Source organism: Bidens hawaiensis, unplaced genomic scaffold (genome assembly GCF_021521415.1).
Source record: "Bidens hawaiensis isolate Kalapana, Puna unplaced genomic scaffold, B.hawaiensis_p1.1 tig00007430_1, whole genome shotgun sequence".
NCBI lineage: Eukaryota > Viridiplantae > Streptophyta > Magnoliopsida > Asterales > Asteraceae > Bidens > Bidens hawaiensis.
In genome coordinates, this window is record NW_027491519.1 from 334,050 (window position 1) to 357,236 (window position 23,187).

Sequence of the window (23,187 nt, forward strand, 5' to 3'; positions counted from 1 at the left end):
AAGTTCGTGCCACCCTCCACCCTCATACGATCAAAGGTATTGTTGAAATGGCGAGAAATCTCGTAAAGTGTGTCGTCGAGTATTGAAGTTTGGCGTTATCATTTGACGACCAAGAAGATCAAGCGACGTTGAAGTGCTGCTCAAGTCCCTAGGGTTTCTATACGCCACTAAGGTTAGGCGTAATAATGAATTCAATATAATTCAATATTATATTAAAGGCTTAAGCCCTAAGTCGATGTTATGCTCGATACCTCGATAAAAGAAAAGAAAACATAACAAAGAAATGAATAAAAGAATGAATATTGAATATTGTGATTACATATATATGTGTGTAAGTATATATGTATATATTCTTTGTTATGAAAATATTATTTAATGAATAAAGAGTATTTTTAAATAATAAAAGAAAAAGATTACGTTTCTTAGAGAAGAAGAAACGTCGGGTTTCTATATAAACTAAAGGTTTATAATTTACTTTTAAACTAAAGGTTTTCAAGTAAATAAGAATTGAACTAAAGGTTCAATCGAGGATTGAGATATAAAATAAGACTAAAGGTCTTAAGCCGGATCGTGTATCCGACTAACAAATGTTTATACTCGTACTATAGGTGCGAGATAAAGAAGGGAAAGACCCTTGGACGGTGAGTGAAGCCGATCCTAAAGAGATAAGGTGAATACGCCCCCAAACTTTTAAACTTGTTTTCAAATGAGTCAAACTTGTTATATGAAATTGTTTACAAGGAACTATGTGTTCCTAAAACCGTTATAACTATGGGTATGAACCTAGCCCTCAGGCTGTGGTATACGTATATCTGGATCCTTACATAGATGGTACTATGCGATGTATGGGCATGATCGCACCACCCTTGGTCGTAGGACGCTCTCGTGCAGGGAGTTCGACCTTATGTGTATATTTACAAGTACTTAACTAAGTCGAACGCTGCGGTGTTTGCTGAGGTGACCTTGTTATTCCTAAGCCACGTTGGTCAGAGGCAGGCGTAGTCTCGAGGGGTAATAAAGTAAAAGAAGTTATTTTGCGTCAGCGTGTTCACCAGCATTCGTTGCTGACATATTTTCTTACATTTTGCAGGTGAACAAGTTTAGCACTTGGAGTGATGAAGTGCTTATATATCCGATAGCTCGGATTTTATTCTATATAAACATAAATAGCGGTTTGTAAACATAAATGTAAGGCCCCGTTACCGGTAGCCCTACTTTCGTGTTGGATTTACTCATAAACGCAGTTCTAAATATCAGAGTTAATTAAAACATTCGCGGAATACAAAAGCTTTCATAAAACATTTCATAACAAAACACCTCTTGTCTTAAAACAACATCTTGTCTTTCAAAATAAATAAAACATTAAACTTAAACGTCTTGAGTCTTCCGATGCCAGCCCCTTATTCAGTGCCACGTGTCTCCTCAAGCGAGCTGCCTCATCCTACTCACCTGCGTGCATACTAAAAGTCAGCTACGCTGAGTGAGTTCTAGTTAATCACATAATCATACAATACCTTCTTACATTTCATACTTAACCTCTTAACTTTCTTACATACACACGTAAGTGCATATACTTTCATTCTTACCTTCATACTTCCTTAACATACATAATCATACGTTTTAAAGAGCCTTTCGCCCTATAACCTCACAGATATTATAAGGGTCTGGTCCCTAACATCACAGATATTATAAGGGTCTGGTTCCTAACATCACAGATATTATTAGGGTCTGGTCCCTAACATCACAGATATTATTAGGGTCTGGTCCCTAACATCAAAGATATTATAAGGGTCTGGTCCCTAACATCACAGATATTATAAGGGTCTGGTCCCTAACATCACAGATATTATAAGGGTCTGGTCCCTTTGTTTCGTGTAACTGTACCGTACCTGTTCTTACATACTTTCCTTGACAATACGTGCAATCTCCGAAGAGCGTTCACGTACCATCATCATAACATACATACATTATGCATACATCATATATTCATACATACATCATATCTTTCATCATACTTATCAATCATATCTTAACTCCCACCTGACGGTACATGCAATATCCGAAGATCGTTCACGCACCGTCAAACAATCATCATACATAAATCATACAAGGCATACACTTACCACTTAAGATAAGTGTATTAAATATCATATCGAGTATGCACACAACCCCAAAAACATAACAAGGAAGTGGGGCTAGAAACTCACCTCAATGCGGTTGCTTTCACCGTTTACGGTTATCCCCTTCTTGAGCTGTGCACGACTAATTGTATAATAATTATACGTTTCAGTAAACTATCACTACACATATCGCCTTTCTAGTTTAGTTATTACCCTCAACGAACGGGGGTCCGGGGTTCTAGGGGCGGCAGCCCCTAGCGAGGTCCAAGGGGCAGAGCCCCTGGCTGGGGTTAAGCTGACTTGGAAAAATTTTATTTTCATTAACTGTCTTATCACATTTTCCATTAGCATTTTGAATCATTGAATAATATGCTACTTAAAAGTTCAAGGGTTTATTTGTAATTAAATCATTCTTTTCTAAGTCCAGGGACTGTTTTGTCATTCTTTCAAAGTTCTAATTCGTCACTCAGTTCTTAACGAATGGGAATTCATAACGAATTAGCCATTATAGCGAATCTGCCTTTGTAACGAATCATGCATCTTAACGAACTGGTCCTTATAGCGAATTGGACCTTAACGAACTGATCTGGTCAACGAATGAACCCTATAACGAAGGGGGTTCATTCGTCCCTCTCTTAGCGAATGGCCTTAGCGAATGGCCTAGTTCGCCCTTATTTCCATAACGAATGACATGCTAGTTCGCTAATCTTTCCTTAACGAATTAGTACACGAATCAAAGCTAGTTCGTTATACTCCCTTAGACGAATCAGCTAGCGAATCGCTTCTAATTCGTCAATTACTCCCTAGCGAACTAGGGTTAGGTCAGGGGATGTCAGAACATTCCCTGACATTCCTTATCCTCGTACCACTTTTCCGGCGCCGCCTTTGCCGGAAAGCCGCCGGAAAAACGCGATTTCGCCGGAAAAACGGGTTTTAGCTCGTTTTTCACCGTTTTTCGTCCCGTTCAATCCAGATCTGAGCTAGGGTGACTCCTAAGCTCATCATAGGTTCGGTTTATACCCAAATCCACCCGGATCTCGTGACTTAAACGGTTTAACGGTGTCGGCTCGTCGTTTAGTGACCATAACTAACGGATTTAAACTCATACAACAAAATACTATCATACCTTGGGTCGGGATCCGATTCTTCTTCTATATTTCGGCTAGAGAGGCTAGAGAGAGAGAGAGAGAGAGCTTAAGTGTGTGTGTTTGAGAGGTGTAAGGGATATGTGTAAATGAAATAAATGGAGGATTAAGGGTATATATATATTTTGATCATGGGCTTAAGCCCATGGTCTTTCCTTCATTCCTCCATAACCCAAGTCCATAACCCATATCCATTTACCCAACAAAAGTCCATCTCGTATTCTATTCAACTATACCGATAACGACCCGCTATAAAATAAACGAACTTTATTTTATTAATATAACCGAAAGTAGGATGTTACAATTATCGTATATTATTTTTAAATGTGGAAAGACTATTTTACCTCTACATTTTTAAAATTCCATGCATTGTTACTTGTACAATATGCAATAAGAGAGGTACCTCTTAAAATTTAAGAGGTCCCTTGCTCCTATATTATATATAGTATAGATAAATAGAATAAATTTCGTTTATTTAATAACTAGGTTATTGACCCGTGGGCGCCACATGTGGAAATAATTAAATCTTGTAACATCAAACAATAATTTGAAAGTCGAAAACAAAATTCATACATACATATTGCGACGATAATAGAATATACAATTGATAATATATTTTATATCAAAATTAAATCTTTATTAAAGATAACTTTCAAGGAAAATAAAACGATTTTTACAATAACTCCATCAATAAAATATAGCAACTTCATATATTATTAAACAGTTCCTTATAAACCACATTTGTAGTTTGATTTGTAACTTTACCCTCCTTGTCTAAGATAAGCATTTTAACACCGGCTCTACTCTTCACTCTGGATAAAGCTACATATAACTGACCATGTGTAAACACCGGATGTCGAAGATATATTCCAACTCTTGCTAGGGATTGGCCTTGACTTTTGTTAATTGTCATTGCAAAACAAACCGCTATAGGGAACTGTCTTCTATTCAACTTGAATGGCAATATTGAAGTGAACAGTGTACAAACGTGGAGTTTTGATAAATGATGGATGATATAACAAAATATAAATTGACTTATTATCTAAGAAAGTCATACCTCAACATCACTGGTAACAAATTCATCAGCAGCCTTATTGAATAACTGTCTAGCATCACGATCAAACAACGTAAGCGAAACAACACCGGTGGTATCTTGGACACGAATTGGAATACGGAATCTGTATCATAAAGAAGATTATTTAAAAAAGTCTTATAAAACACCTTTTAACTTTAATATTATTAAATGAAAAAGTATTAGTATTATATATTTTAAATCCATAAAATAGTACCTTGGTCCAGAGTTTACGCCTAGAGAATTACAACTTGAATTGTTATATTCATAAACCTTCACTCCATCAACAAAAATAGAAGTAACTTTACGACTACAACGTTTACATCCATTATAGTACCATTCCTGGTTACCCACTATTTCCTTAACGGTACCAATTATGATGACGTTTTTAGCCTACAATATAACACATAATGAACTTTTTAGTAAAAAAAACCGAACATGAGTTTTTATAAATACAAATGGTTATATACCTCCAAAATGGTACAAAGATCATTGATTGAATAGAACGGATACTTCTTCAAAAACTCATCCTTAACAGTTAGCAGCATAGATGAACCAACCGGTTTAGGTACTTCGACATCGACTTGAGAGGATATTTCAAGCAACCTATTATTTAAAAAAATTAAGTCATAAGGTGTTTAAAATAAATAATAATGTATACATGTAATAAAATTAGATTATAGTTAAATAGTTATAATAAATTACCGCTTCTTGTAATCAATCACTTCATACAAGTAATCATTGATCATCAACCTTGAAACAGTGTAAAATTATATTTTCTGCCAAAATCATATACACGTATGTAAAATTAGAATTATTAACTATTAAGAATTTTAAGGATAAAATATAAAATATTCAATTTATAATGATACCTCCATAGTACTTGACTCGTGCGAATTGGAGGACGATAATGAGATACTCCTCATTCGGGTTATCAGCAAAGTATTTGATAAGTTGTTTAAGATAGTCATCCCATAAGGTGAGGAAAATCTTATTGCCACTGGTCCATCGAAAATTAGAAGTTAACAAAAATTAATTATTTAATTATACATGAGAATATATATTATTTACAATACCTCAAATCAGCAAATTCCATGGTTCTTCAATTCTGGTGTTGTGACTCTCGGAAGAATGAGTTTTTATTGGTAAAAAACTTGCTGACATGACCGATTACATCTGGGAAATAATTTATAATGAGGAATGAAAGATATATTAAACGATCCTATTTAACTGTCGTCATTTAATGCATAGAATTTAAAACTATATTTATTTAAAAGATGCAAAAGAGGAAACCTATTGTTCCATTCTGAGTTATGTTCTTGGTTTTGATATCATCAAAGGTAGCAAACGACAATCCATAAATGTGACCTTTAAACTCATCACAAATCGAAAGTCGAGTTTTTGATGTGAAACAGAGCTTATGTTGGCAGATTTGCACCAAGGGAAGGTTTTCGAACAATCAATGACCGATTCTCAGCTAGCCAAACATCATGTTTCGGTATGCAAGCTTTCCGTACATACGCCTGCATTCTATGACCCTGTTACATTATTAATAAGACAAACATTATAACATAATTTTATATAATAAGAAAGAAATAAAAAAAATATAAACAATTATTGTATGCATAGTTTGCATACCATCTCATCTTGTAAAATCATTTCGATGGACCGGTACTCTCCTGGTTTATTGTTGTCCTTCAAACGCCACAGTCTAAGTATACGAACCTTCAGTACACAATCGTTGTTCGAAACATCCAAACCGTTGAACATGGTAATGTTTGATGCTTCCATGTTGCTGTGTAACAAAAACAAAATTCAAGCAAAGATTCAAAAATCAGTAAATAACATTTACATGAGTGAAAAGAAATATTTATGTGTATGAAAGAAAATGAAAAACCTTGACAATGAAAAAAATATGAAACGAAGACCAAGAAAGTGAGAAGTGTGTTTATGTCTTCATTATGATTATAGTATATATAGATACAGAGTCTTTGTTACAAACTTTGAATTTTTTAAAAAAGGAAAGCTCTAAATATAGTTAATTGACGGAATGCAATCAGGGATTTAAAAAATAGTATTGATATCAACTTATTTTGGTAATACTATTTTGGTACTACGATTTGGCTACTACTAAATTTAGTAAGAGTAAATAATATATTATGGATTTGTAATTGTATTTGTATTTTTATGATAACCGATTAACAACTTTCCAAAATTTGCAGAATGTAAATAGGGATATATTTATAACCAAATCATAAAAACTAATAAGTCATAGCTGACTACGAATTCAAATTTCGAATTTGAAAAGTTGTTACGTATTATTAATGATATTAATCAATACAAATCAAAATAATATCATTGTAATTTGGAGTTAATTACACATTAAAAAATTAAAAAATTAAGAAAGACCAAAACTTAAAATTGGAAACAATATAACATTAAATTGAAAATTTAACAATGAAATATAATGTAAATGAAATTGAAATCGGCAATGACACATATAATGAAGTATGAATTAAGTAATAAGCAGTAAGTATTAACCATAGAAAACATAGCTGATGTTAGATTATAAATATCAACTAACATTAACAATTAAGATTACCAATATAAAATACTAAACTAGGTAAAATAATTACACATACCTTAACGAATAATACAAAATACTAAGCTAGTTTAATTAAACATAATATATTAACCAATATAATATACTTACCGGAAAATAAAATACATTGACGACAGTGCAACCGTCTCCGAAGATCTAATTAAGAATAAACATGGATCTACTGAAATCGTTTGAGGGATGTAATCAGGTCAATGATTATTTCATATAATAGCGTATTCCGGTTAATCAAAATCGCCCTAATTTAGATGGAAGACGGTGTAAATTGAATTTGTAGGATGCAGAAGTATGATTGTACTATTGAGATGGAGACTTGAGTTTTCTTATCATTGTCCGGTTGAACTGTCAACTAATAGCGATGGTTGATTTTGTTGATTAGGTTAAGTTGAATATGAAGAAACTGGTATAATGAGGTGGAAAGGATTGAATCCTAAAAATCCTAAAAATTGTTAATATATTGATATTGAATATTGAATTAAATGAATTAACTATTTAAAGTATTAGGAATATAATTTCTTTTTGATTTATTTAAATTGTAAGAAAAAAAGAGAAGTGATAGATAATTTTGGAAGGATAGGAATTCGTCCAATAGGAAAGGGGCATGTGGCATCAAACTCAATTGTTTTAATATATAGTAGGATGTGTCGTTACCCGATTTAGATAAATAAATTAGTAGAATGTGGGCTTGGACATTTAAAAGATGGAATAAGGGATGGTTATGGGCCTTAGTTCCATAGGCTTAAGGGTACATAAACTCCTTAAACCCTAAAACCCTCATTTCCATCTCTAATCCTCCGTACACTCTCTAAAACACACACAAACACCCTCCTATATGCCGAACCACGATCCGAAGGAAAAGACCCGACCTTGAGGGCGAGTATCGTGACGAGCAAAACCTACATCTAGGCTAGATCGTGTTCGCAAACCGACTCGCTTAAAGGTACGTTTTACAACGAAACACTTGTTCGGCTCGTTTAGGGTTCCTAGATCTGTACAAATGATAACGACTAATCAATGTGATGATTCTCGTTGAAATTCGTTAACGTTTGATAGGCTAATCAGTGGTATAAAGAACCGAGTATATAAATGATTAACTGTCACACCCCACTTTAGGGCCTAGGCTTGTGACCACAAGTTGGTACCTGTTTTGTAAATAAATCAGAGTTGCGGGTTTTATTTCAGCGGAAGTCTTTAATAAAATCATATTGAAAACTTATTATTAAAAACTCGGGTTTAAATACCCGTTTGATATTTTAAATATGTTTCTTTATAAAACATAACTCTTTTATAATATTTTCAAATAAAATATCTGAGCCATCAGATAACATCTAATGACTATAACTCCAATCTTCTATTCCTTCTTGCTTGTCTGTTTTAACCTTTCTTGTTTCCCTGTAACATGGGGGAAAAATACGTCAGCACAAAGCTGGTGAATAAGGCTGACTCTAAAATCTTCTTTTCAATACCTTTGTGAAACCAACAATAATACCTTTGTGACTACTCATTAGGCACCCAACTAAATTAGGATCAAATTACCCTAAGTACCTTGTACAATTAATTATATACACAATATCATTTCTCTGAACAGTCCCGTAGACCTTCAGAGGCATGTTGATAATATGCATGGCCTCGAGGAAATGCCAAGTCACCATGTATGTATGGATCCAGACACATGTATACTCTTAATCAGAGTGTCCATTTCTTATTACTGTAACACAAAGTTTTAAGGATTCGTAAATCCTATGCAAACATTCAGACTCATTATAAAAGGTTTTGGGGCGTATTCACCTTTTCTGTTTATAATCAGTTTCTGATACTGATTCCTGTTTTTTGATTCTGTCTCTTGATTGGTTACCTCGGACCTCTAGTACGAGAATAACATTTGTATAAATAACTAGATCAGCGATCTAGCTTCAGACCTTTAGTCCGTTTTGTATAGCTTTAACCTTGATAAAATCATTTGTTTATTCAAAGCATTTGGACCTATAGTCCCTTTGTTTGTTTATCATTTTCATACTATGTTTCTTCTTCAAGAAGAAACATTAACTTTATATTCTTTCTATATGAATATTTATATTTCTTAAAAATAAAGAAATAGTATTTAATCATATCCCTTGAATAAACTTGCTTACGTTTCTTCAATCAAGAAGAAACTATATTTTAACTATAACCTTTGCTTAAGAAAAGTTATTTTATTCTTAATCGTAATCAAGGTTTTGCTATATCTCCGACTATGGTCTAAGACATTTATAATAATAAAATAATAACTTAGGCAGAACCTCTTACCTCGCACGGGTATTCGGAGTTAGATATTCCTAAGTTTATACATGCAGCACTTCTACTCTATACGCACGTTTATCGAGACGCTCTTGATCAACCCCTCTTAGCACGCAAATCGAGGCAATGTTCGGTTGCCGGGTCGTGCACGTACTTCGAGATGGAATGTCGGGTTTCTTGAGTGGCACGCACTTCGAGGAAACACCGGGTTTATGGCACTGATTACGATGTGTTATTTATCGGGTCGGTGGCACGCAAAACGATGTTCGGCACGTAAACCGAGGTAGAGAGAGAGTGAGTTTCTAGAGAGAGAGTGTGAGAGGTACCGCGATGGGACCCTTCTCCAACACCGTCGCGTAGCGCGACGGGTACGTGGTCTGAGATCGTGCCACGTGTCGCCACGTGGCCTGACACGTGTGCCACGTGGTCTGACACGTGTCCTGGTGTGTTGCCACGTGTCACCGGAGTATGACACGTGTCTCTGAGTCATCATGGCCCATCGCGGTACGCGATGGCCGTCTTCTTGGACTCATCGCGTAGCGCGATGGGTCCCTGATTATTATTTTTCGTTTTCAGTCCTTCATCTTTGATAGCTTGTCTTTTCTAATCTAATTCTCGTTGTCCAAAAATACTAAGGCGGCTTGCGGCGATGCGAAGTGCAAAGTGCGCCATCAAAGCGCCACATTGCGCCCAACGCCCTTCGACGTCACCCTCGTCCTCGCCCGAGCGCGTGCGCGTCGGGTGCTACGCACCCTCCGCTAGGATCACTAGGTGCATGATATTCATAAAAGAATATTACTATGGAAAATCTCTTTCTTATAAAGAGCTTCCATTTCTTTTCCACTTTCCATGTGGGATGGATTCCATCTTCCTTATTTATACCTAGTGGAATGCTTCCACTTTCTTACATCTTCCAATGTGGGATGGAATTTCTTTCATGTAAGTAAACTTTAACTTAGGAAATATTTTTATTTTCTTATTTTTTATATTTCCTTATTTAATATTTTCCCATGACTTGTCTTTTATATTATTTTTTGATCCCTCAACTTTCCTAAGTTGTCAAAATTTGGATCAAAATTTTGGGGATGTTACTTTAACGGTTTGGTTGATTGGGGTTTGTAGGCAATGGGATTACGAGTTCAATGATACCAAATATGTGTTGTTTCATCGTGATTTGAAGGTTTATTGCAGATCTGGTGTTGTTGACTGTTCTTATCGATTTTGACTTTGACACTTGAGTCAAAGATTGAATAATGGCTGATATTTATTCGTTATGAATAAGCGAATGACTGTTAATTCATTAAACATTCATAGAGAATAAGATACATCCGTATGTTCCGGTAACGAATGAGCCTTCCATTCGTCCTATAGAAGTCACGAATGACCCTATTCATTCGGTAGGGATGAGCATTTTGTCCCAAATACATGTACTCGTATATGTACCGTACCTGTACCTGTACCGATTTAGCTTATTCGGTACGGGTATTGGTACTCATTTTTGCTGAATTTTGGTACAGGTACAATCGGGTACAGGTACGGGTACGGTACGGGTACATTTGGTATTTTGTACCTGTTTGGAGTATATAAAGGTTAATTGGGATTTTTCATAGTTAATATATAAAATGAATTCTCCAACCATGTTATTATTGAACAAGTACCAAACGTTTCTTCAATATTATTTAAACATTTCTTCAAAATTAAATAATATAACATCCAAGACTCAAACCAACAAACAAATCACTTAAACTCGGAGGCCAAATTAAGTTTCTTAAATACTATCTTATCATTAAATCGACGGCCAATTTGGTACATGTACTAATTTGGTACCCGTCACATACCTGTGAAAGTACCTATACCTGGGCTAATTCAGGTTGTTTGTTACTCGTACTGGAACTGGTTTCAAGACCGTCGAAGATTTGGAAATAAAAAGGCAAAGTGGTACAAAAACGGGTACTGTACTGAAATACCCGTACCAATACCTGTACCTACCCGTACCATACCGAAAAATTTGGTACGAGTATTGGTACGTGTTTTTATTGATTTTTGGTACGAGTACAATTGGGTACATGTACGAGTACAGATACGGGTACTGTCCCACACTCATCCCTACATTCGTTATCCAATAATTCGTCATGAGGAGACAGCAAATCAACCATTCGTTATAAAGACATTCCTGTGCTCCTGTAACGAATGAGCCTTTCATTCGTCTCAAAGAAATCACGTATAGCCTAATCTATTCGTTACTCATTCATTCATCTCATATCAAACCATTCGTTATAACGAATGGAAACCATTCGTCATAACGAATGAGATAGCAAATGATGCTAAAACAGAGACCATTCGCCATAACGAATGAGTTACCGAATAAAATAACCATTTAAGAATTCTAATGAACTTTAGTAAAGGACTGTTAATGAAAATAAAATTTTTCCAAGCTGATCTGGCAGCTCGACCCCAGGTAGGGGCTCTGCCCTTTGGACCATGCTTGGGGATGTCACCCCTAGACCCCGCTGCCAGGGGCGCTGCCCCCGGATCCCTATTCGTTGAGGGTAATATTAAACCAGGAATATGATATGGGTAGTAATAGTAAATTGATACATGTAATTGTTATACAGTTAGTCGTGCCTAGTTAAAGAAAGGAGTTTCCATTAACTCTGAAAGGAGCTGAGCTCAAGTGAGTTTCTAGCCCCACTTCCTTGTTATGTTTTCGGGGCCGTATGCATACTAGATGTGATTAGCTAATGCACTTACCCTAAGTGATAAGTGTATGATATGTGAAAGTTGTGATGTTCTATGTATAATATATGAATGTTTTATGAATAAAATTTGTATGATATTGAAGGTAAAAGAATGAAAAGTAAAGAAGTAAAGGTATATGGATTCATGTATGGTTGTGGTATGGTTGTATGAATAGTCGACGAACAAGGGAGCTTGACCTTAATAATATTCGACGTAAGAGGGAATCGAACCCTAAAAGTATTCGAGGCAAGAGGGAATCGGAACCTAATAACATCCGAGGCAAGAGGGAACCGGGCCATAATAATACTCGGGGAAAGTAGGGTGAAATGTTCTTTAAAACGTATAAGTATGTATATAAAGAAAGATAAAATATGAAAGAATGAAAGTATGAAAGTAAGGAAGTAAGAATTAAGGTATATACGTATGAGTGTATGAAAGAACGTAAATTCGTTTAAGTATGTAGTATATGAACGTATTGTATGTTTTCTAATTAACTAGAACTCACTCAGCATAGCTGACTTTTAGTATGCACGCTGGTGAGTAGAATGAGACGGCTAGTTTGAAGGGGGACACATGGCAAAGGAATAAAGAAGCTGGCATCTGAAGACTTATTTTATGATGTTTAAACTCAAAAACATGTTTATTATCGTTTAAATTTTATGATTTATGTAATGAATGGTTGACATTTATCTATTCCGCGAAAAGTTTAATTAACTCTGATATTTAGAACTGTGTTTATGAGTAAATCCAACGTCAAACGTAGGGCACCCGAACCGGGACCTTACAAATATATTACTAAACCACTAGATCAATTATTGGACGTAATATCTATATATTTATGTTATCGTTATTTGTTTTTTAAATTGGTTTTACAATGTGTTATACTTATTGTACACCAAACCTTAGATCCGTCATCTATTGTACTATCTATATCTTTTATGTTCTATGTTATATCAATCAAAAGTCCATAAAATAAAATAAACAAAACATAAACATTAAAACAGTTACCATAATCCAAGTTTAGTTCAAAACTAAAACCCAAGCCAAAATATCCATAAAACTTAATAAACTTTCAATATAGCAAACACATAGATAATAACTAGTTTACCACAAAATGCATATTCCCTCATCCATATATATATACCACATAAACCACACTGTAAATTACAATCAAGTTAGCTTCAAACGTTCTTGTTTTCTCAATGTCTACATATTTCGCATCTTTTTTTTAATTAGAATACTTTCCCTCGTAGTCTAACATACGCTCTAAAGCCATATTCATTTTGACAAATTCACATTACTAAATATAAAATGTAAGCCCCCGGTCCCGGTGCCCTACTTTGGCGTTGAATTTACTCTTAAACACAGTTATAAATATAAGAGTGAATTACAACTTTTCGCGGAACAATAATACATCAACCATATATTACAAAATCATTCAAATATCCGTAACAAACAAACTCTTATCTTTAAACATAATTTAAAAAGTATTTTTAAAACATCATAGCATTCTTCTCAAGATACCCGTATTTTCAGTTCAATGTCATGTGTCTTCATTCAAGCGAGCTATCTTAGCCTATTCACATGCGTGCAATACTAAAAGTTAGCTATGCTGAGTGAGTTCTACTTAATCAGGCAACATACAATTCATTCATATACTACATAGCTTTACTTTCTTTTGTACATTCATAAGTATATTCTTTCATTCTTACTTTCATACTTTCTTACTTACATTTTTTCAGGCTTTCATATTTTATCTTACTTTACATACGTACTTATACGTTTTAAAGAGCCCTTCGCCCTATAACCTCACATTTACTATTGGGGTCTGTCACCCTTCTTCACAGATAATATTAGGGTCTACCACCCTCTTTCACATATATTATTAGGGTCGGCCACCCTCCTTTATAGATATTATTAGGGTCTGGTACCATCCTTTCACATATATTATTAGGGTATGCCACCCTCTTACCATACATTATTTTCTTTATATTTATATTTATATGCTTTCATGCATACTCTTAATCTTTTCTATATCATTCATATATCATTCATACATCATTCATAAAACAATCACATATCATACACTTAATTATATCGAGTATGCACACAGCCCCTAAAACATAACAAGGAAATGGGGCTAGAAACTCACCTGTGTCATGTGCTTATCAGAGTTAATTGTAATACTCTTCCTAAGTTGTGCACGGCTAACAATGTAATAATTATGAGTATTAATTAACTACCTCTAGCTACAAGGGTCCGGGGGCAGCGCCCCTGGCAGCGGGGTCTAGGGGCAGCAGCCCTTAGCAGGGTCCAAAAGACAGAGTCCCTGGCTGGGGTCGAGCTGCCATGCAGCTTGGAAAACTTTTATTTTCATTTACAGTCATTTACTAAAAATTCAACAAAAAACTTAAGTTTGAACCAATCTAATCGAATCACAGTTCTAATCGAATGACAATTTCTAATCGAATGAAGATTGATGTGGTCTAAAATATGCATATTATTGTATAAATATTTCCTAAACTTTTTAATACTTTTGAGCGTGGTTTTTATTGAATACTATTCTTAATTGGTTCATGTGTGAGTTTAATGGTTTTAGAAGATAACAAGTTCAAATAGCATATTCAAAATAACATATAATCGAATGATCAAAGTTCACCTTAATGTTAGTGTTTATTAATATAAATTAGAAAGTAAGTAGGTTTGTAAAAGTGTCACATAAACTTGTAAGTAAAATAAAACTTATTTGATTTTGAAAGTTAAATGTCACAGTGAGTTTGTAAAGAGTATTTTCATGTTTAATCTATCAACTCTAATTTATTATTATTATTATTATTATTATTATTATTATTATTATTATCCACGTGAACATATGAAAGTCCATGAACATATTAATTTTAATTAATTGATATCTTTTGTAGGGATCATGTGACGTAAGAAAGGAAAGTCGGTTAAATGGAAGGCATGATGTACTGTGCAACTAGTAGAGGTGCACAAACCGGTTTTTTTAAAAAAACCGGTTTGGTTATTAACCGGACCGGTTTTTTTGGCCCGGAAAAAAACCGGTTCGGTTAATAACCGGTTTTTTTCTGTCAAAACCCTAACCGGTCTAACCGGTTAGGACCGGTTTAGAAACCGGTTAGAACCGGTTAATAAACCGGTTTTTTTATTAACCGGTTTTTTTTATTAACCGGTTTTTTTATTAACCGGTTTTTTTTTTTTTTTAAATTTCGCGGCGAATATTTGTTTTTTATATTTTGTACTTAATGAAGACCATTATTTTTTCACAGTATAAACAAACCGGTAACTACAAGGCAAACCGGTAACTACAAGGCAAAACGGACTAACAGAAGCCATTCTTTGCTTTCGTTGTTAGGGTTCTTTGCTTGGAAGATGAGTATGAGTGTGTGTTGGTGAATGTGTTTTCAACAAACCAAAGATTAAAAACACATAACTTTCATTTACAGTTTTTACATTAAAAATACAAACATTAAATCGTTATCGCATATTCGTAACTCAAAAATACAAACATTAAATCATTAACACTGAAGAAATCTCTGCCAAGAACTGTTGTTCATGATTTAACTCAAAAATACAAACATTAAATCGTGAACTAGCAGATGCTCCTGTTGTTCCCAATCGCAGTTTGTTCATGATTTGCCTCCATGTTTGCTGTTTCTTTAACTAAATTAGAAAAATCCAAATCAACAAGTAAATAAGAGCACATATTAGGAAAAAGAATGCTTAGACACGATTACATGAACAACTTGCTGTTTCTTACTCATGATTTGCCTCCATGTTTGCTGTTTCTTTAACTAATTTTCTTCGCTACCCGATCCCGAGCTATTTCTTAGGTAATCGTCGTACGCGGCTTCTTCATAGGTCATTGGTTGAGTGTGTCCTTCATTGACCTCGTCTTCATACAAGCCCGCTTCATACTCCATTTCCCCCTCGAGTGAGCGTTGATGTTGTGCCCTATCTAAAGAGTCCAAGTAATCCTTGTAGCAAATCGACATCTCTAAGCTGGTGCAGTGAGTCGAGTCCTCCTAATCGATATAACCCTGCCAGAAACAGAAAAAGCAGACTCCGAAGCTACCGTGGAAGCTTGGACCGTTAGTAAATCTTTGGCCATGGCGGCGAGGATCGGAAACTCATCCTCCTTACCTCTCCACCAAGCCAGCAAATCAAGACTTCTAAATTCATCCGGAGTCATGTGTTTCACAAAGTTGGTACCACCATACCTTCCAAGTTCACTGCTTGGGGTGTTTACCCTTTGACGTTTACCGGCGTCTTCCCAAATCATGTAGTACATCCCCATTTCAAGGTCGGTTTGGGATTGGGATTGGGCAACAGCTCTTAACGAGTCATGAATTTGGGAAGACGACCCGTATTTTGTAAGGTAGACATCATACATGTTTGACAAGGTGGTGTTGAAAGCATTCTTTAAAGTTTGGCTATAATAGGGGTTTTGATCGTCGTTTAACCCAAGCTCATCACAATTTTTTTCTATTAAAGCTTCAACACCACCAACATTGATGCAAGGGTTTAACGCAGCAGCACATGTCAAAACAGCGGGTAGTTGTTGAAAATATTTTCTAAATTTTTCTTTCATTTTTACACCCATATCAAAATAAGGTGCACCCCTACAATCAAGTTCACTCAACTTTGTGCACATGACAGCAATTTTTGGTAAAACAATGGGGCTTGTTGGATAGTAAACCCCGGATAAACAGTGCTTGCATCGAGCTTTTTGGCGACCGTTAGACAGTTCGCATAGGTCGAAATGTTGCCACACATCTTGGTTTCGTTTCGTGGGGATGATCCGAACGACCGTTATGTCTGTGTTCGAGGCACCCATGTTGACGGATGAAGCAGCACTTTGGGAGGCCATGATAATAAGAGCGTATAATCGAGTATGAAATAAACGAGTACGAGTATGAAATAAACGACTACGAAATAAGAGCGTATGGAGTGGTAATGTGGTATAATTGAGTGTGAGATAACAAAATAATCGCGTATGAAATAAACGTTTAGAGCTAGTAGAGTTGTATAATCGAGTGTGAGCTAACCTACCCAACCTAAACTATATATAGTTGTTTGTGGGGGTAAAATGTTAAAAAAAACGGCTAGAAATCAAGAAAAAACGGGCAAAAAAGGACCCAAACGGTCATATGGCCGTTTTATAACGGTCAAAAACCGGTTAACCTAAAAACCGGTTTTTAGGTTAACCGGTTTTTGACCGTTAACCGGTTAACCGGTTTTTAGGTTAACCGGTTTTTTAATAACCGGTTTTTAAATTTAACCGGTTTTTTTACTAACCGGTTCAATAACCGGTTTTTGTCCACGAATGAGTAACCGAAGTACTAACCGGCGGTTCAATAACCGGTCTAACCGGTTTTTTAATAACCGGTTTTTCTATTAACCGGTTTTCGGTTAAACCGACCAAACCGGTTCTATAACCGGTTTTTTTGAACACCTCTATGTGCAAGTAATGGATTTTAAAAATATAGAAAACACACATGTTATCCAATAAATTATAATGGGCTTTGGTGATGACCCATTGGACTACGAAGAAGGGTTTGAGGCGGCAAATAAGAGGTGAATTAATATAAAAAGGAGCAAGAAAAAAAGAAAAGAGATTCCCTGCTTTCGTGAACAGGAGTTCGACACAAGAAAACAAAAGCTACTGTTGGGGTTTAGGATCGACGCGGAGAAGCAAGAAGAAGAAGAAAATAAAGAGAAAGAAAGCCGTTGGTTCGAGTGAAGATTACGGGTTTTATCATCTTTGATCTTTCGTTTTTACTACTTTCATCATGTTTTCTTATATTATTATTTTGTTTTAGTTAGACTATATGATGCTAGGCTAAATTCCATAGACTGCCTAGGTCGTGATGAACCTTAGTTCGGTGTGATATTATTTGGGATTTCTTTCCGTTATGGATTTTATGTTTTAAGTAAATTGTTAAGTTTGAGTTAATTGATGCGTATGATTGCTTGGTTTTATTTACTTGGACTTATTGTTTCACATTGCCCTTGTTGATTGTTTCATAGGATATGGTTTTGTTATGTCATTTACTGTGTGTTCTTGACTAGTCTGTGATTAATATGCATTAAAATCATAGAAACAATAAAACTAAGTAAATAGATAAAAGTGAACTTCCAGCCTAGAAAGCTGTAAGGTGATAGGCTGTTAATAGATCTTTGTTGGTCAGGATTGCTAGATTTAGTTCTTCGTAAGGAGTCCGTCTAGGTTTGATTGTCAGCTTAGTCTATTAAGTTACTTGAGTCTGCTTTGCTATCTTTGAATTCCGCGCTGTAAGGTAGGTTTTCGTCATAAAAGATACTTAGACATAGACGATTAAATAACCGTAAGGAAGTTTAATATAGAACTAGTGAGTCTTAAAACTTGTTAGAAATCCATAGGCGTTTTCTTGAAGTTCAAGGGTCCTGTTCGGATTTTCTGACAAGGGTCTATTTTATGATCCCAGTTCCATAACGTGAGTTTTCCATTTATTTAATAACCGTAACTTTGGGGATTCTGGCCTGGATAGTTATCTTCATCATCTGAGTTAATCTAAGTTTTTAATTGTTTAATTAGTTAAAGTAATTGAGTTTAAGTTTAATTAATTAATAAATTAGTTTAAAGTAATGATTATGTTTTATTATTAAATTATTAATTAGGGTTTGTTTTATTATTTTATTAATTAGTTTATTAATAGTTTAATTAAAGTAATCATTAGTTAATTATTATTAGAGTTTTAATTAATTAGTTTTAAAATCCCCTCAAATATTATTAATAAATAGTTGTGTCTTGTAATTTATTTTAATTTGCTAGTTTCGTAATTTAAAGAGTCTCGTGGGTTTGATATCCGAACTACAACCACTAACTTTGAACTCATAAAAATAATACACCAGTCACCCAATTAGTGTGTTTCTCTTACAACCTAAACAACCGAAATCTAAAACACACTTACGAAGTCCATTAAAGCTACCAAGACAACATAAGTTAACAAAACACTAAAAATTGGGGGGTTCTTCAAAATCACGAATTAAATAAAACAAATTCAAAAACACATCTTGATTCTTCATTAGTGAGCCTAGTGCATTTATAGGATATCTCTTCTCCATTATCTTCAGTAACAAACTGATTTTGTTAAATTAACAAAGTAAAACAGATGCTTTAACGAAAAAACCCTTCGATGATTAACAAATTTGAATGATTGTGTTAAAAACACTCGTTGATTATGCTTAAGAAATTGAAATCAAAGGAGAAAGATCAACGACGAAGATAAGACCTTTTTCTCTGCCATTGAAGTTGAAAAAAGACTTCGTAATATACGAATGAAAGTGAGAAATAATATTGATGATTGCTTAAAAGTAGGAGTTAGCATAATTAAACAGTTGACGGATTTACATGTCTTTATACCAATATGGATTTTTTTATCCCTGGTTCCCCAAAATTTATTTCAATAAAATAAAGCACACCTATCATTTTTGATGACATCAATTTTTTCTTGTTTGCCAAATATATTGTTACGAAGTGATTTTACTCATTAACGCTTCAATTTCAAATGGAAAAAACAATCCGCCGTCTCAGGCGAGCAGTATTCTGCGAATTAATACAGCATGATCACATTTATCATTTTCTCTGTTATTTCCTTTTCCTAATTATATCACTATATTGGCATGTCTTTTTCTTACTTTTTGTAGATAGACAAAAGAGCATCATGACACCATAAGATTCTCCGATGTTCATACAGAAAGTATAGAACATATAATTGGCCGGAAAGCGTCAACGTGTCGTGTTGACTGGAGCTGCATGCTTAGTCGACAAATATTTAGTTAACCACCCCATTCTTTTAGCTTCTTGCATTTTACCACCTTCACTTTTATTGATTTAAATAAACTAACACACAAAGATGTTTATCATGGATCAAGTTAATTTGAGGACTAGAAGTTGAGCAAAAAGTATTATGAAACATGATTTAAAATAATTAAGTACTTGATTGAATAAAAAAATTAGTATTTATGTAATACAGTTTACATAAGTTTTAACCAAGTTCTATTGTTAACAATTCAAAAACAATTCTCTTAGTCCTACAGATAAAATGATTAAAAGAAGTTTATCGTTCAAAAATAAAATTCATTAGACAGAGAATCTTAGCTAAGATTTACTTAATTTTTTTTCTTAAGAATGCATATACAGGCCCAGTGAATTTTCAGTAACAAGTTCTTAGTGTTAAAAGTAAGTTTTTCTATAGCTTTAAATTTTTTTATAAAAAACTTTAGTTTAAAGAAAAAGATAATGATGTATACACTTTGCGATAAAATATATTTGTATACACGTATATAACGATTTTAGAAACGACTCATCATCTCTACCACATGATTAAATTAAATAAACACATCTAGTTATTTCTTAAGTAAATTACGTTTTTTGTTTCTTAGGTTTACCTCAAATTGCATATTGTTTTGTTTAATCCAGGTAATTGCAAAGAACAGTCGTTAGACAAGTACTGTAACTAATTGCAATTTTAACTTCTCGATCTAATTTGAGGTAAACCTATATAAAAAGATGTTATTTACTCATATTTCTTTTACTTTTCTCTTAAAAGATAATTTAGTTCGCATAACAACATTTTGACTAATCTTACATTGTTTTATAATATTTCAAACCCCACTGACTGATAATTATTAAAACTTATAAAACATGGGTTCTAAATAGCAGCATACAATTTCCTAGATATTTTTATCCACTTGTGTACAATCAGTGTATGGCGTGAGCCACCTCTCCACAAATTATAAGCTATATATAACAGGACACTTCAATGTTTTTTTCTCTCAATGAAAGATGAATATGAATACGCCCTCAGTAATCCCAAACACTGCAGACGTGAACTCCGTCATGGTTGCTGTATTCCGCCACGTCATAAGCGGCGGAAACGACAGTGTGCCTCATGGTTCTGTGATCGAAGACATCCTACCGGAGCAAGATGTATGCCGCTACTGTGGAATGCGAACTCCGGACTGTTTAGGATGTGAATACTTCACTGCAAAAGAGAAGAGAAAACGGAAGAAGTATACAGGAGTGAATTTACGGCCTTCGGGAAAATATGCTGCGGAGATAATGGTTCCAGGGAAAAAGCGGATGTGGCTGGGAACATTCGAGACGGATAAAGAGGCAGCTAGAGCTTATGACATTGCGAGCCTCGAGTATAGAGGAAAGTTAGGAAAAACCAATTTCCCAGTGAGGGAGTACCCGGAGATTCAACCAGTAGAAATCGGTCACATCGATAAAGAACGTCCCGAAGCCTCAAGAGAAGACGAAAAAGGAAAGGTCAAAATTCTAAAATGTAACCTACGTATCAATATAACTTCTCTACAACTATTGGGGTTTAGTTAACAATCAATTTACCAAGAGTTCCTTGACACAATTACAAAATGTTTCCAGCTTCAAGATGTATGCCTTTTGATTTGCCTCAGAGTACTGTCATCCTTGACACAATTACAAAATGCTTCTAACTCGTCATCTTTTATCCCGTACTTCCAGTGCTATATTTGATGTATATCTTATGATTTTTTACAACAGTTTACGTTAGTACCGTATTAAATAGTTCCAGACAAGTTTTTAACAGTTGTTTTTAAATTGCGCTATTTTTTACCGCACATACATTTAAAGTGGTTCAAGAACTGCTTTAGAAAATCATAATAACCACTTTAAAGGTTTTTTTATTTTTTATCTTTTATTTTACCTGTGGTTAATTTCTGTCAATAAAAAACAAATAAAATAAAGGAAAGTAGGGTATATGGAACAGCCAATAGCAAACCCCTTTTAGATATAAAAGTGCGTGTTATCTACGTGTAAACTCAGTGTATGACTTAAGAAGTGCGTCAGCCCTGACTTCACAGTTGACAGATCGTAAGCTATATAATATATATGTAACCTCTTTGTTTTCTCTCAATGCAAATAACTAAAGATGCATAAACCCTTAATAACCCCAAACACCTTCGACGTCAACTCCATCATGGTAGCCGCATTCCGCCACGTCATAAGCGGCAGCCGCAACGACAATGAGCCTCACGGTTCTGTGATGGGAGATGGTCTTCCGAAGCAACAAGTATGTAGCTACTGTGGAATGCGGACTCCAGATTGCATAGGATGTGCATTCTTCACTGCGGAAGAGCGGAGAAATCGGAGGAAGTATAGAGGAGTGAATTCACGGCCGTCAGGAAAATGGGCGGCAGAGATAATGGTTCCCGGGAAAAAGCGGAAGTGGCTGGGGACGTTTGAGACAGAGAAAGAGGCGGCTAGAGCTTACGACATCGCGAACCTCCGGTGTAGAGGTAAGTTAGCGAAGACCAATTTTCCGTTGGAGGAGTACCTGGAGAGGCGACGAAAAAAAGAGATTAATATTGTAAAATATAAAACTTAAAGATGTACAAAACATATGTTTTTTTTTTTGCACAAACCAACAAGCATTGTTGTAGCAACTCTTAAAAGTTGGTCGCATGGATTTATGAGTAATCGATTTCTTTTATTCTGTTGAGTCAATATATTATTACTATTTTGTATATAATTAATAACCATTATATATGATTTTCTGATATTTATGATGGATCATTTGCCGTTGTTTAAGGCGATCACTTAGAGGCAAATAGCTGTGGTCCATTGCTACTAATGGTTACCAATGATGGTTTGGTCGACATCTCAGGTGTATTGTTGCTTATGGTTGGTGTCGTTGGGCACGGTAAAAACAAAAAGGCCTTTAGTTTCTAAAATACCAAAAGGTGTTTGCATATAGAACGACAAATCATTTTAATCATTTCTAACTTATCATTAAATTAATTAAAATTATAAAAATGACGTTTCTACGATATAATTATTTCATTTAATAATGCAATTATATAAAAATGTGGGTTTTCTTTTTATGACTTCTAAAACTCAAGAATTATATCAATTATATCATTATCCTAATTAGTTAAAATTTAACTAGGGGCAGATAGGTAGTTTGGTAATTAGTTTATTTGTCGTTTATGTTATATATTAAGTTTGAAAAGAGGTAACATCTTTATTTTGGAAATTAGGGCCCAAAGTGTTTTCTTATATGCAGGCTTTTCTTTTGTATTTTAACACACTAAAACGTACTTTCAACATATAAGTATTGATAAACACTACAAAAAATGGTATTGTTGGCTACACCGACCAATAGTGGC

General features: G+C 34.7%; 1 protein-coding gene across 1 annotated transcript; it reads right to left on the reverse strand.

Moving 5' to 3' along the window:
- Positions 1-3,971: 3,971 nt before the first annotated feature.
- LOC143635309 (replication protein A 70 kDa DNA-binding subunit B-like) lies at positions 3,972-6,128 on the reverse strand. The gene is made up of 8 exons (XM_077103171.1): positions 5,976-6,128; positions 5,805-5,875; positions 5,210-5,337; positions 5,043-5,061; positions 4,808-4,943; positions 4,555-4,730; positions 4,323-4,443; positions 3,972-4,217 (listed from the first exon to the last, which is right to left on the reverse strand). The coding sequence occupies exons 1-8, from the start codon at positions 6,126-6,128 to the stop codon at positions 3,972-3,974; spliced, it is 1,050 nt and encodes a 349-aa protein (XP_076959286.1).
- Positions 6,129-23,187: the final 17,059 nt, after the last annotated feature.

What these genes read in the sequence shown, in the direction of transcription:
- LOC143635309 (XM_077103171.1), bottom strand. Translation starts at nt 6,128, where the DNA reads ATGGAAGCATCAAACATTACCATGTTCAACGGTTTGGATGTTTCGAAC. An exon ending in TGATTTTACAAGATGAGATG is followed by an intron (nt 5,876 to 5,975) that starts GTATGCAAACTA and finishes ATAATGTAACAG; the next exon opens with GGTCATAGAATGCAGGCGTA. An exon ending in TTGTTACCAGTGATGTTGAG is followed by an intron (nt 4,218 to 4,322) that starts GTATGACTTTCT and finishes TTGCCATTCAAG; the next exon opens with TTGAATAGAAGACAGTTCCC.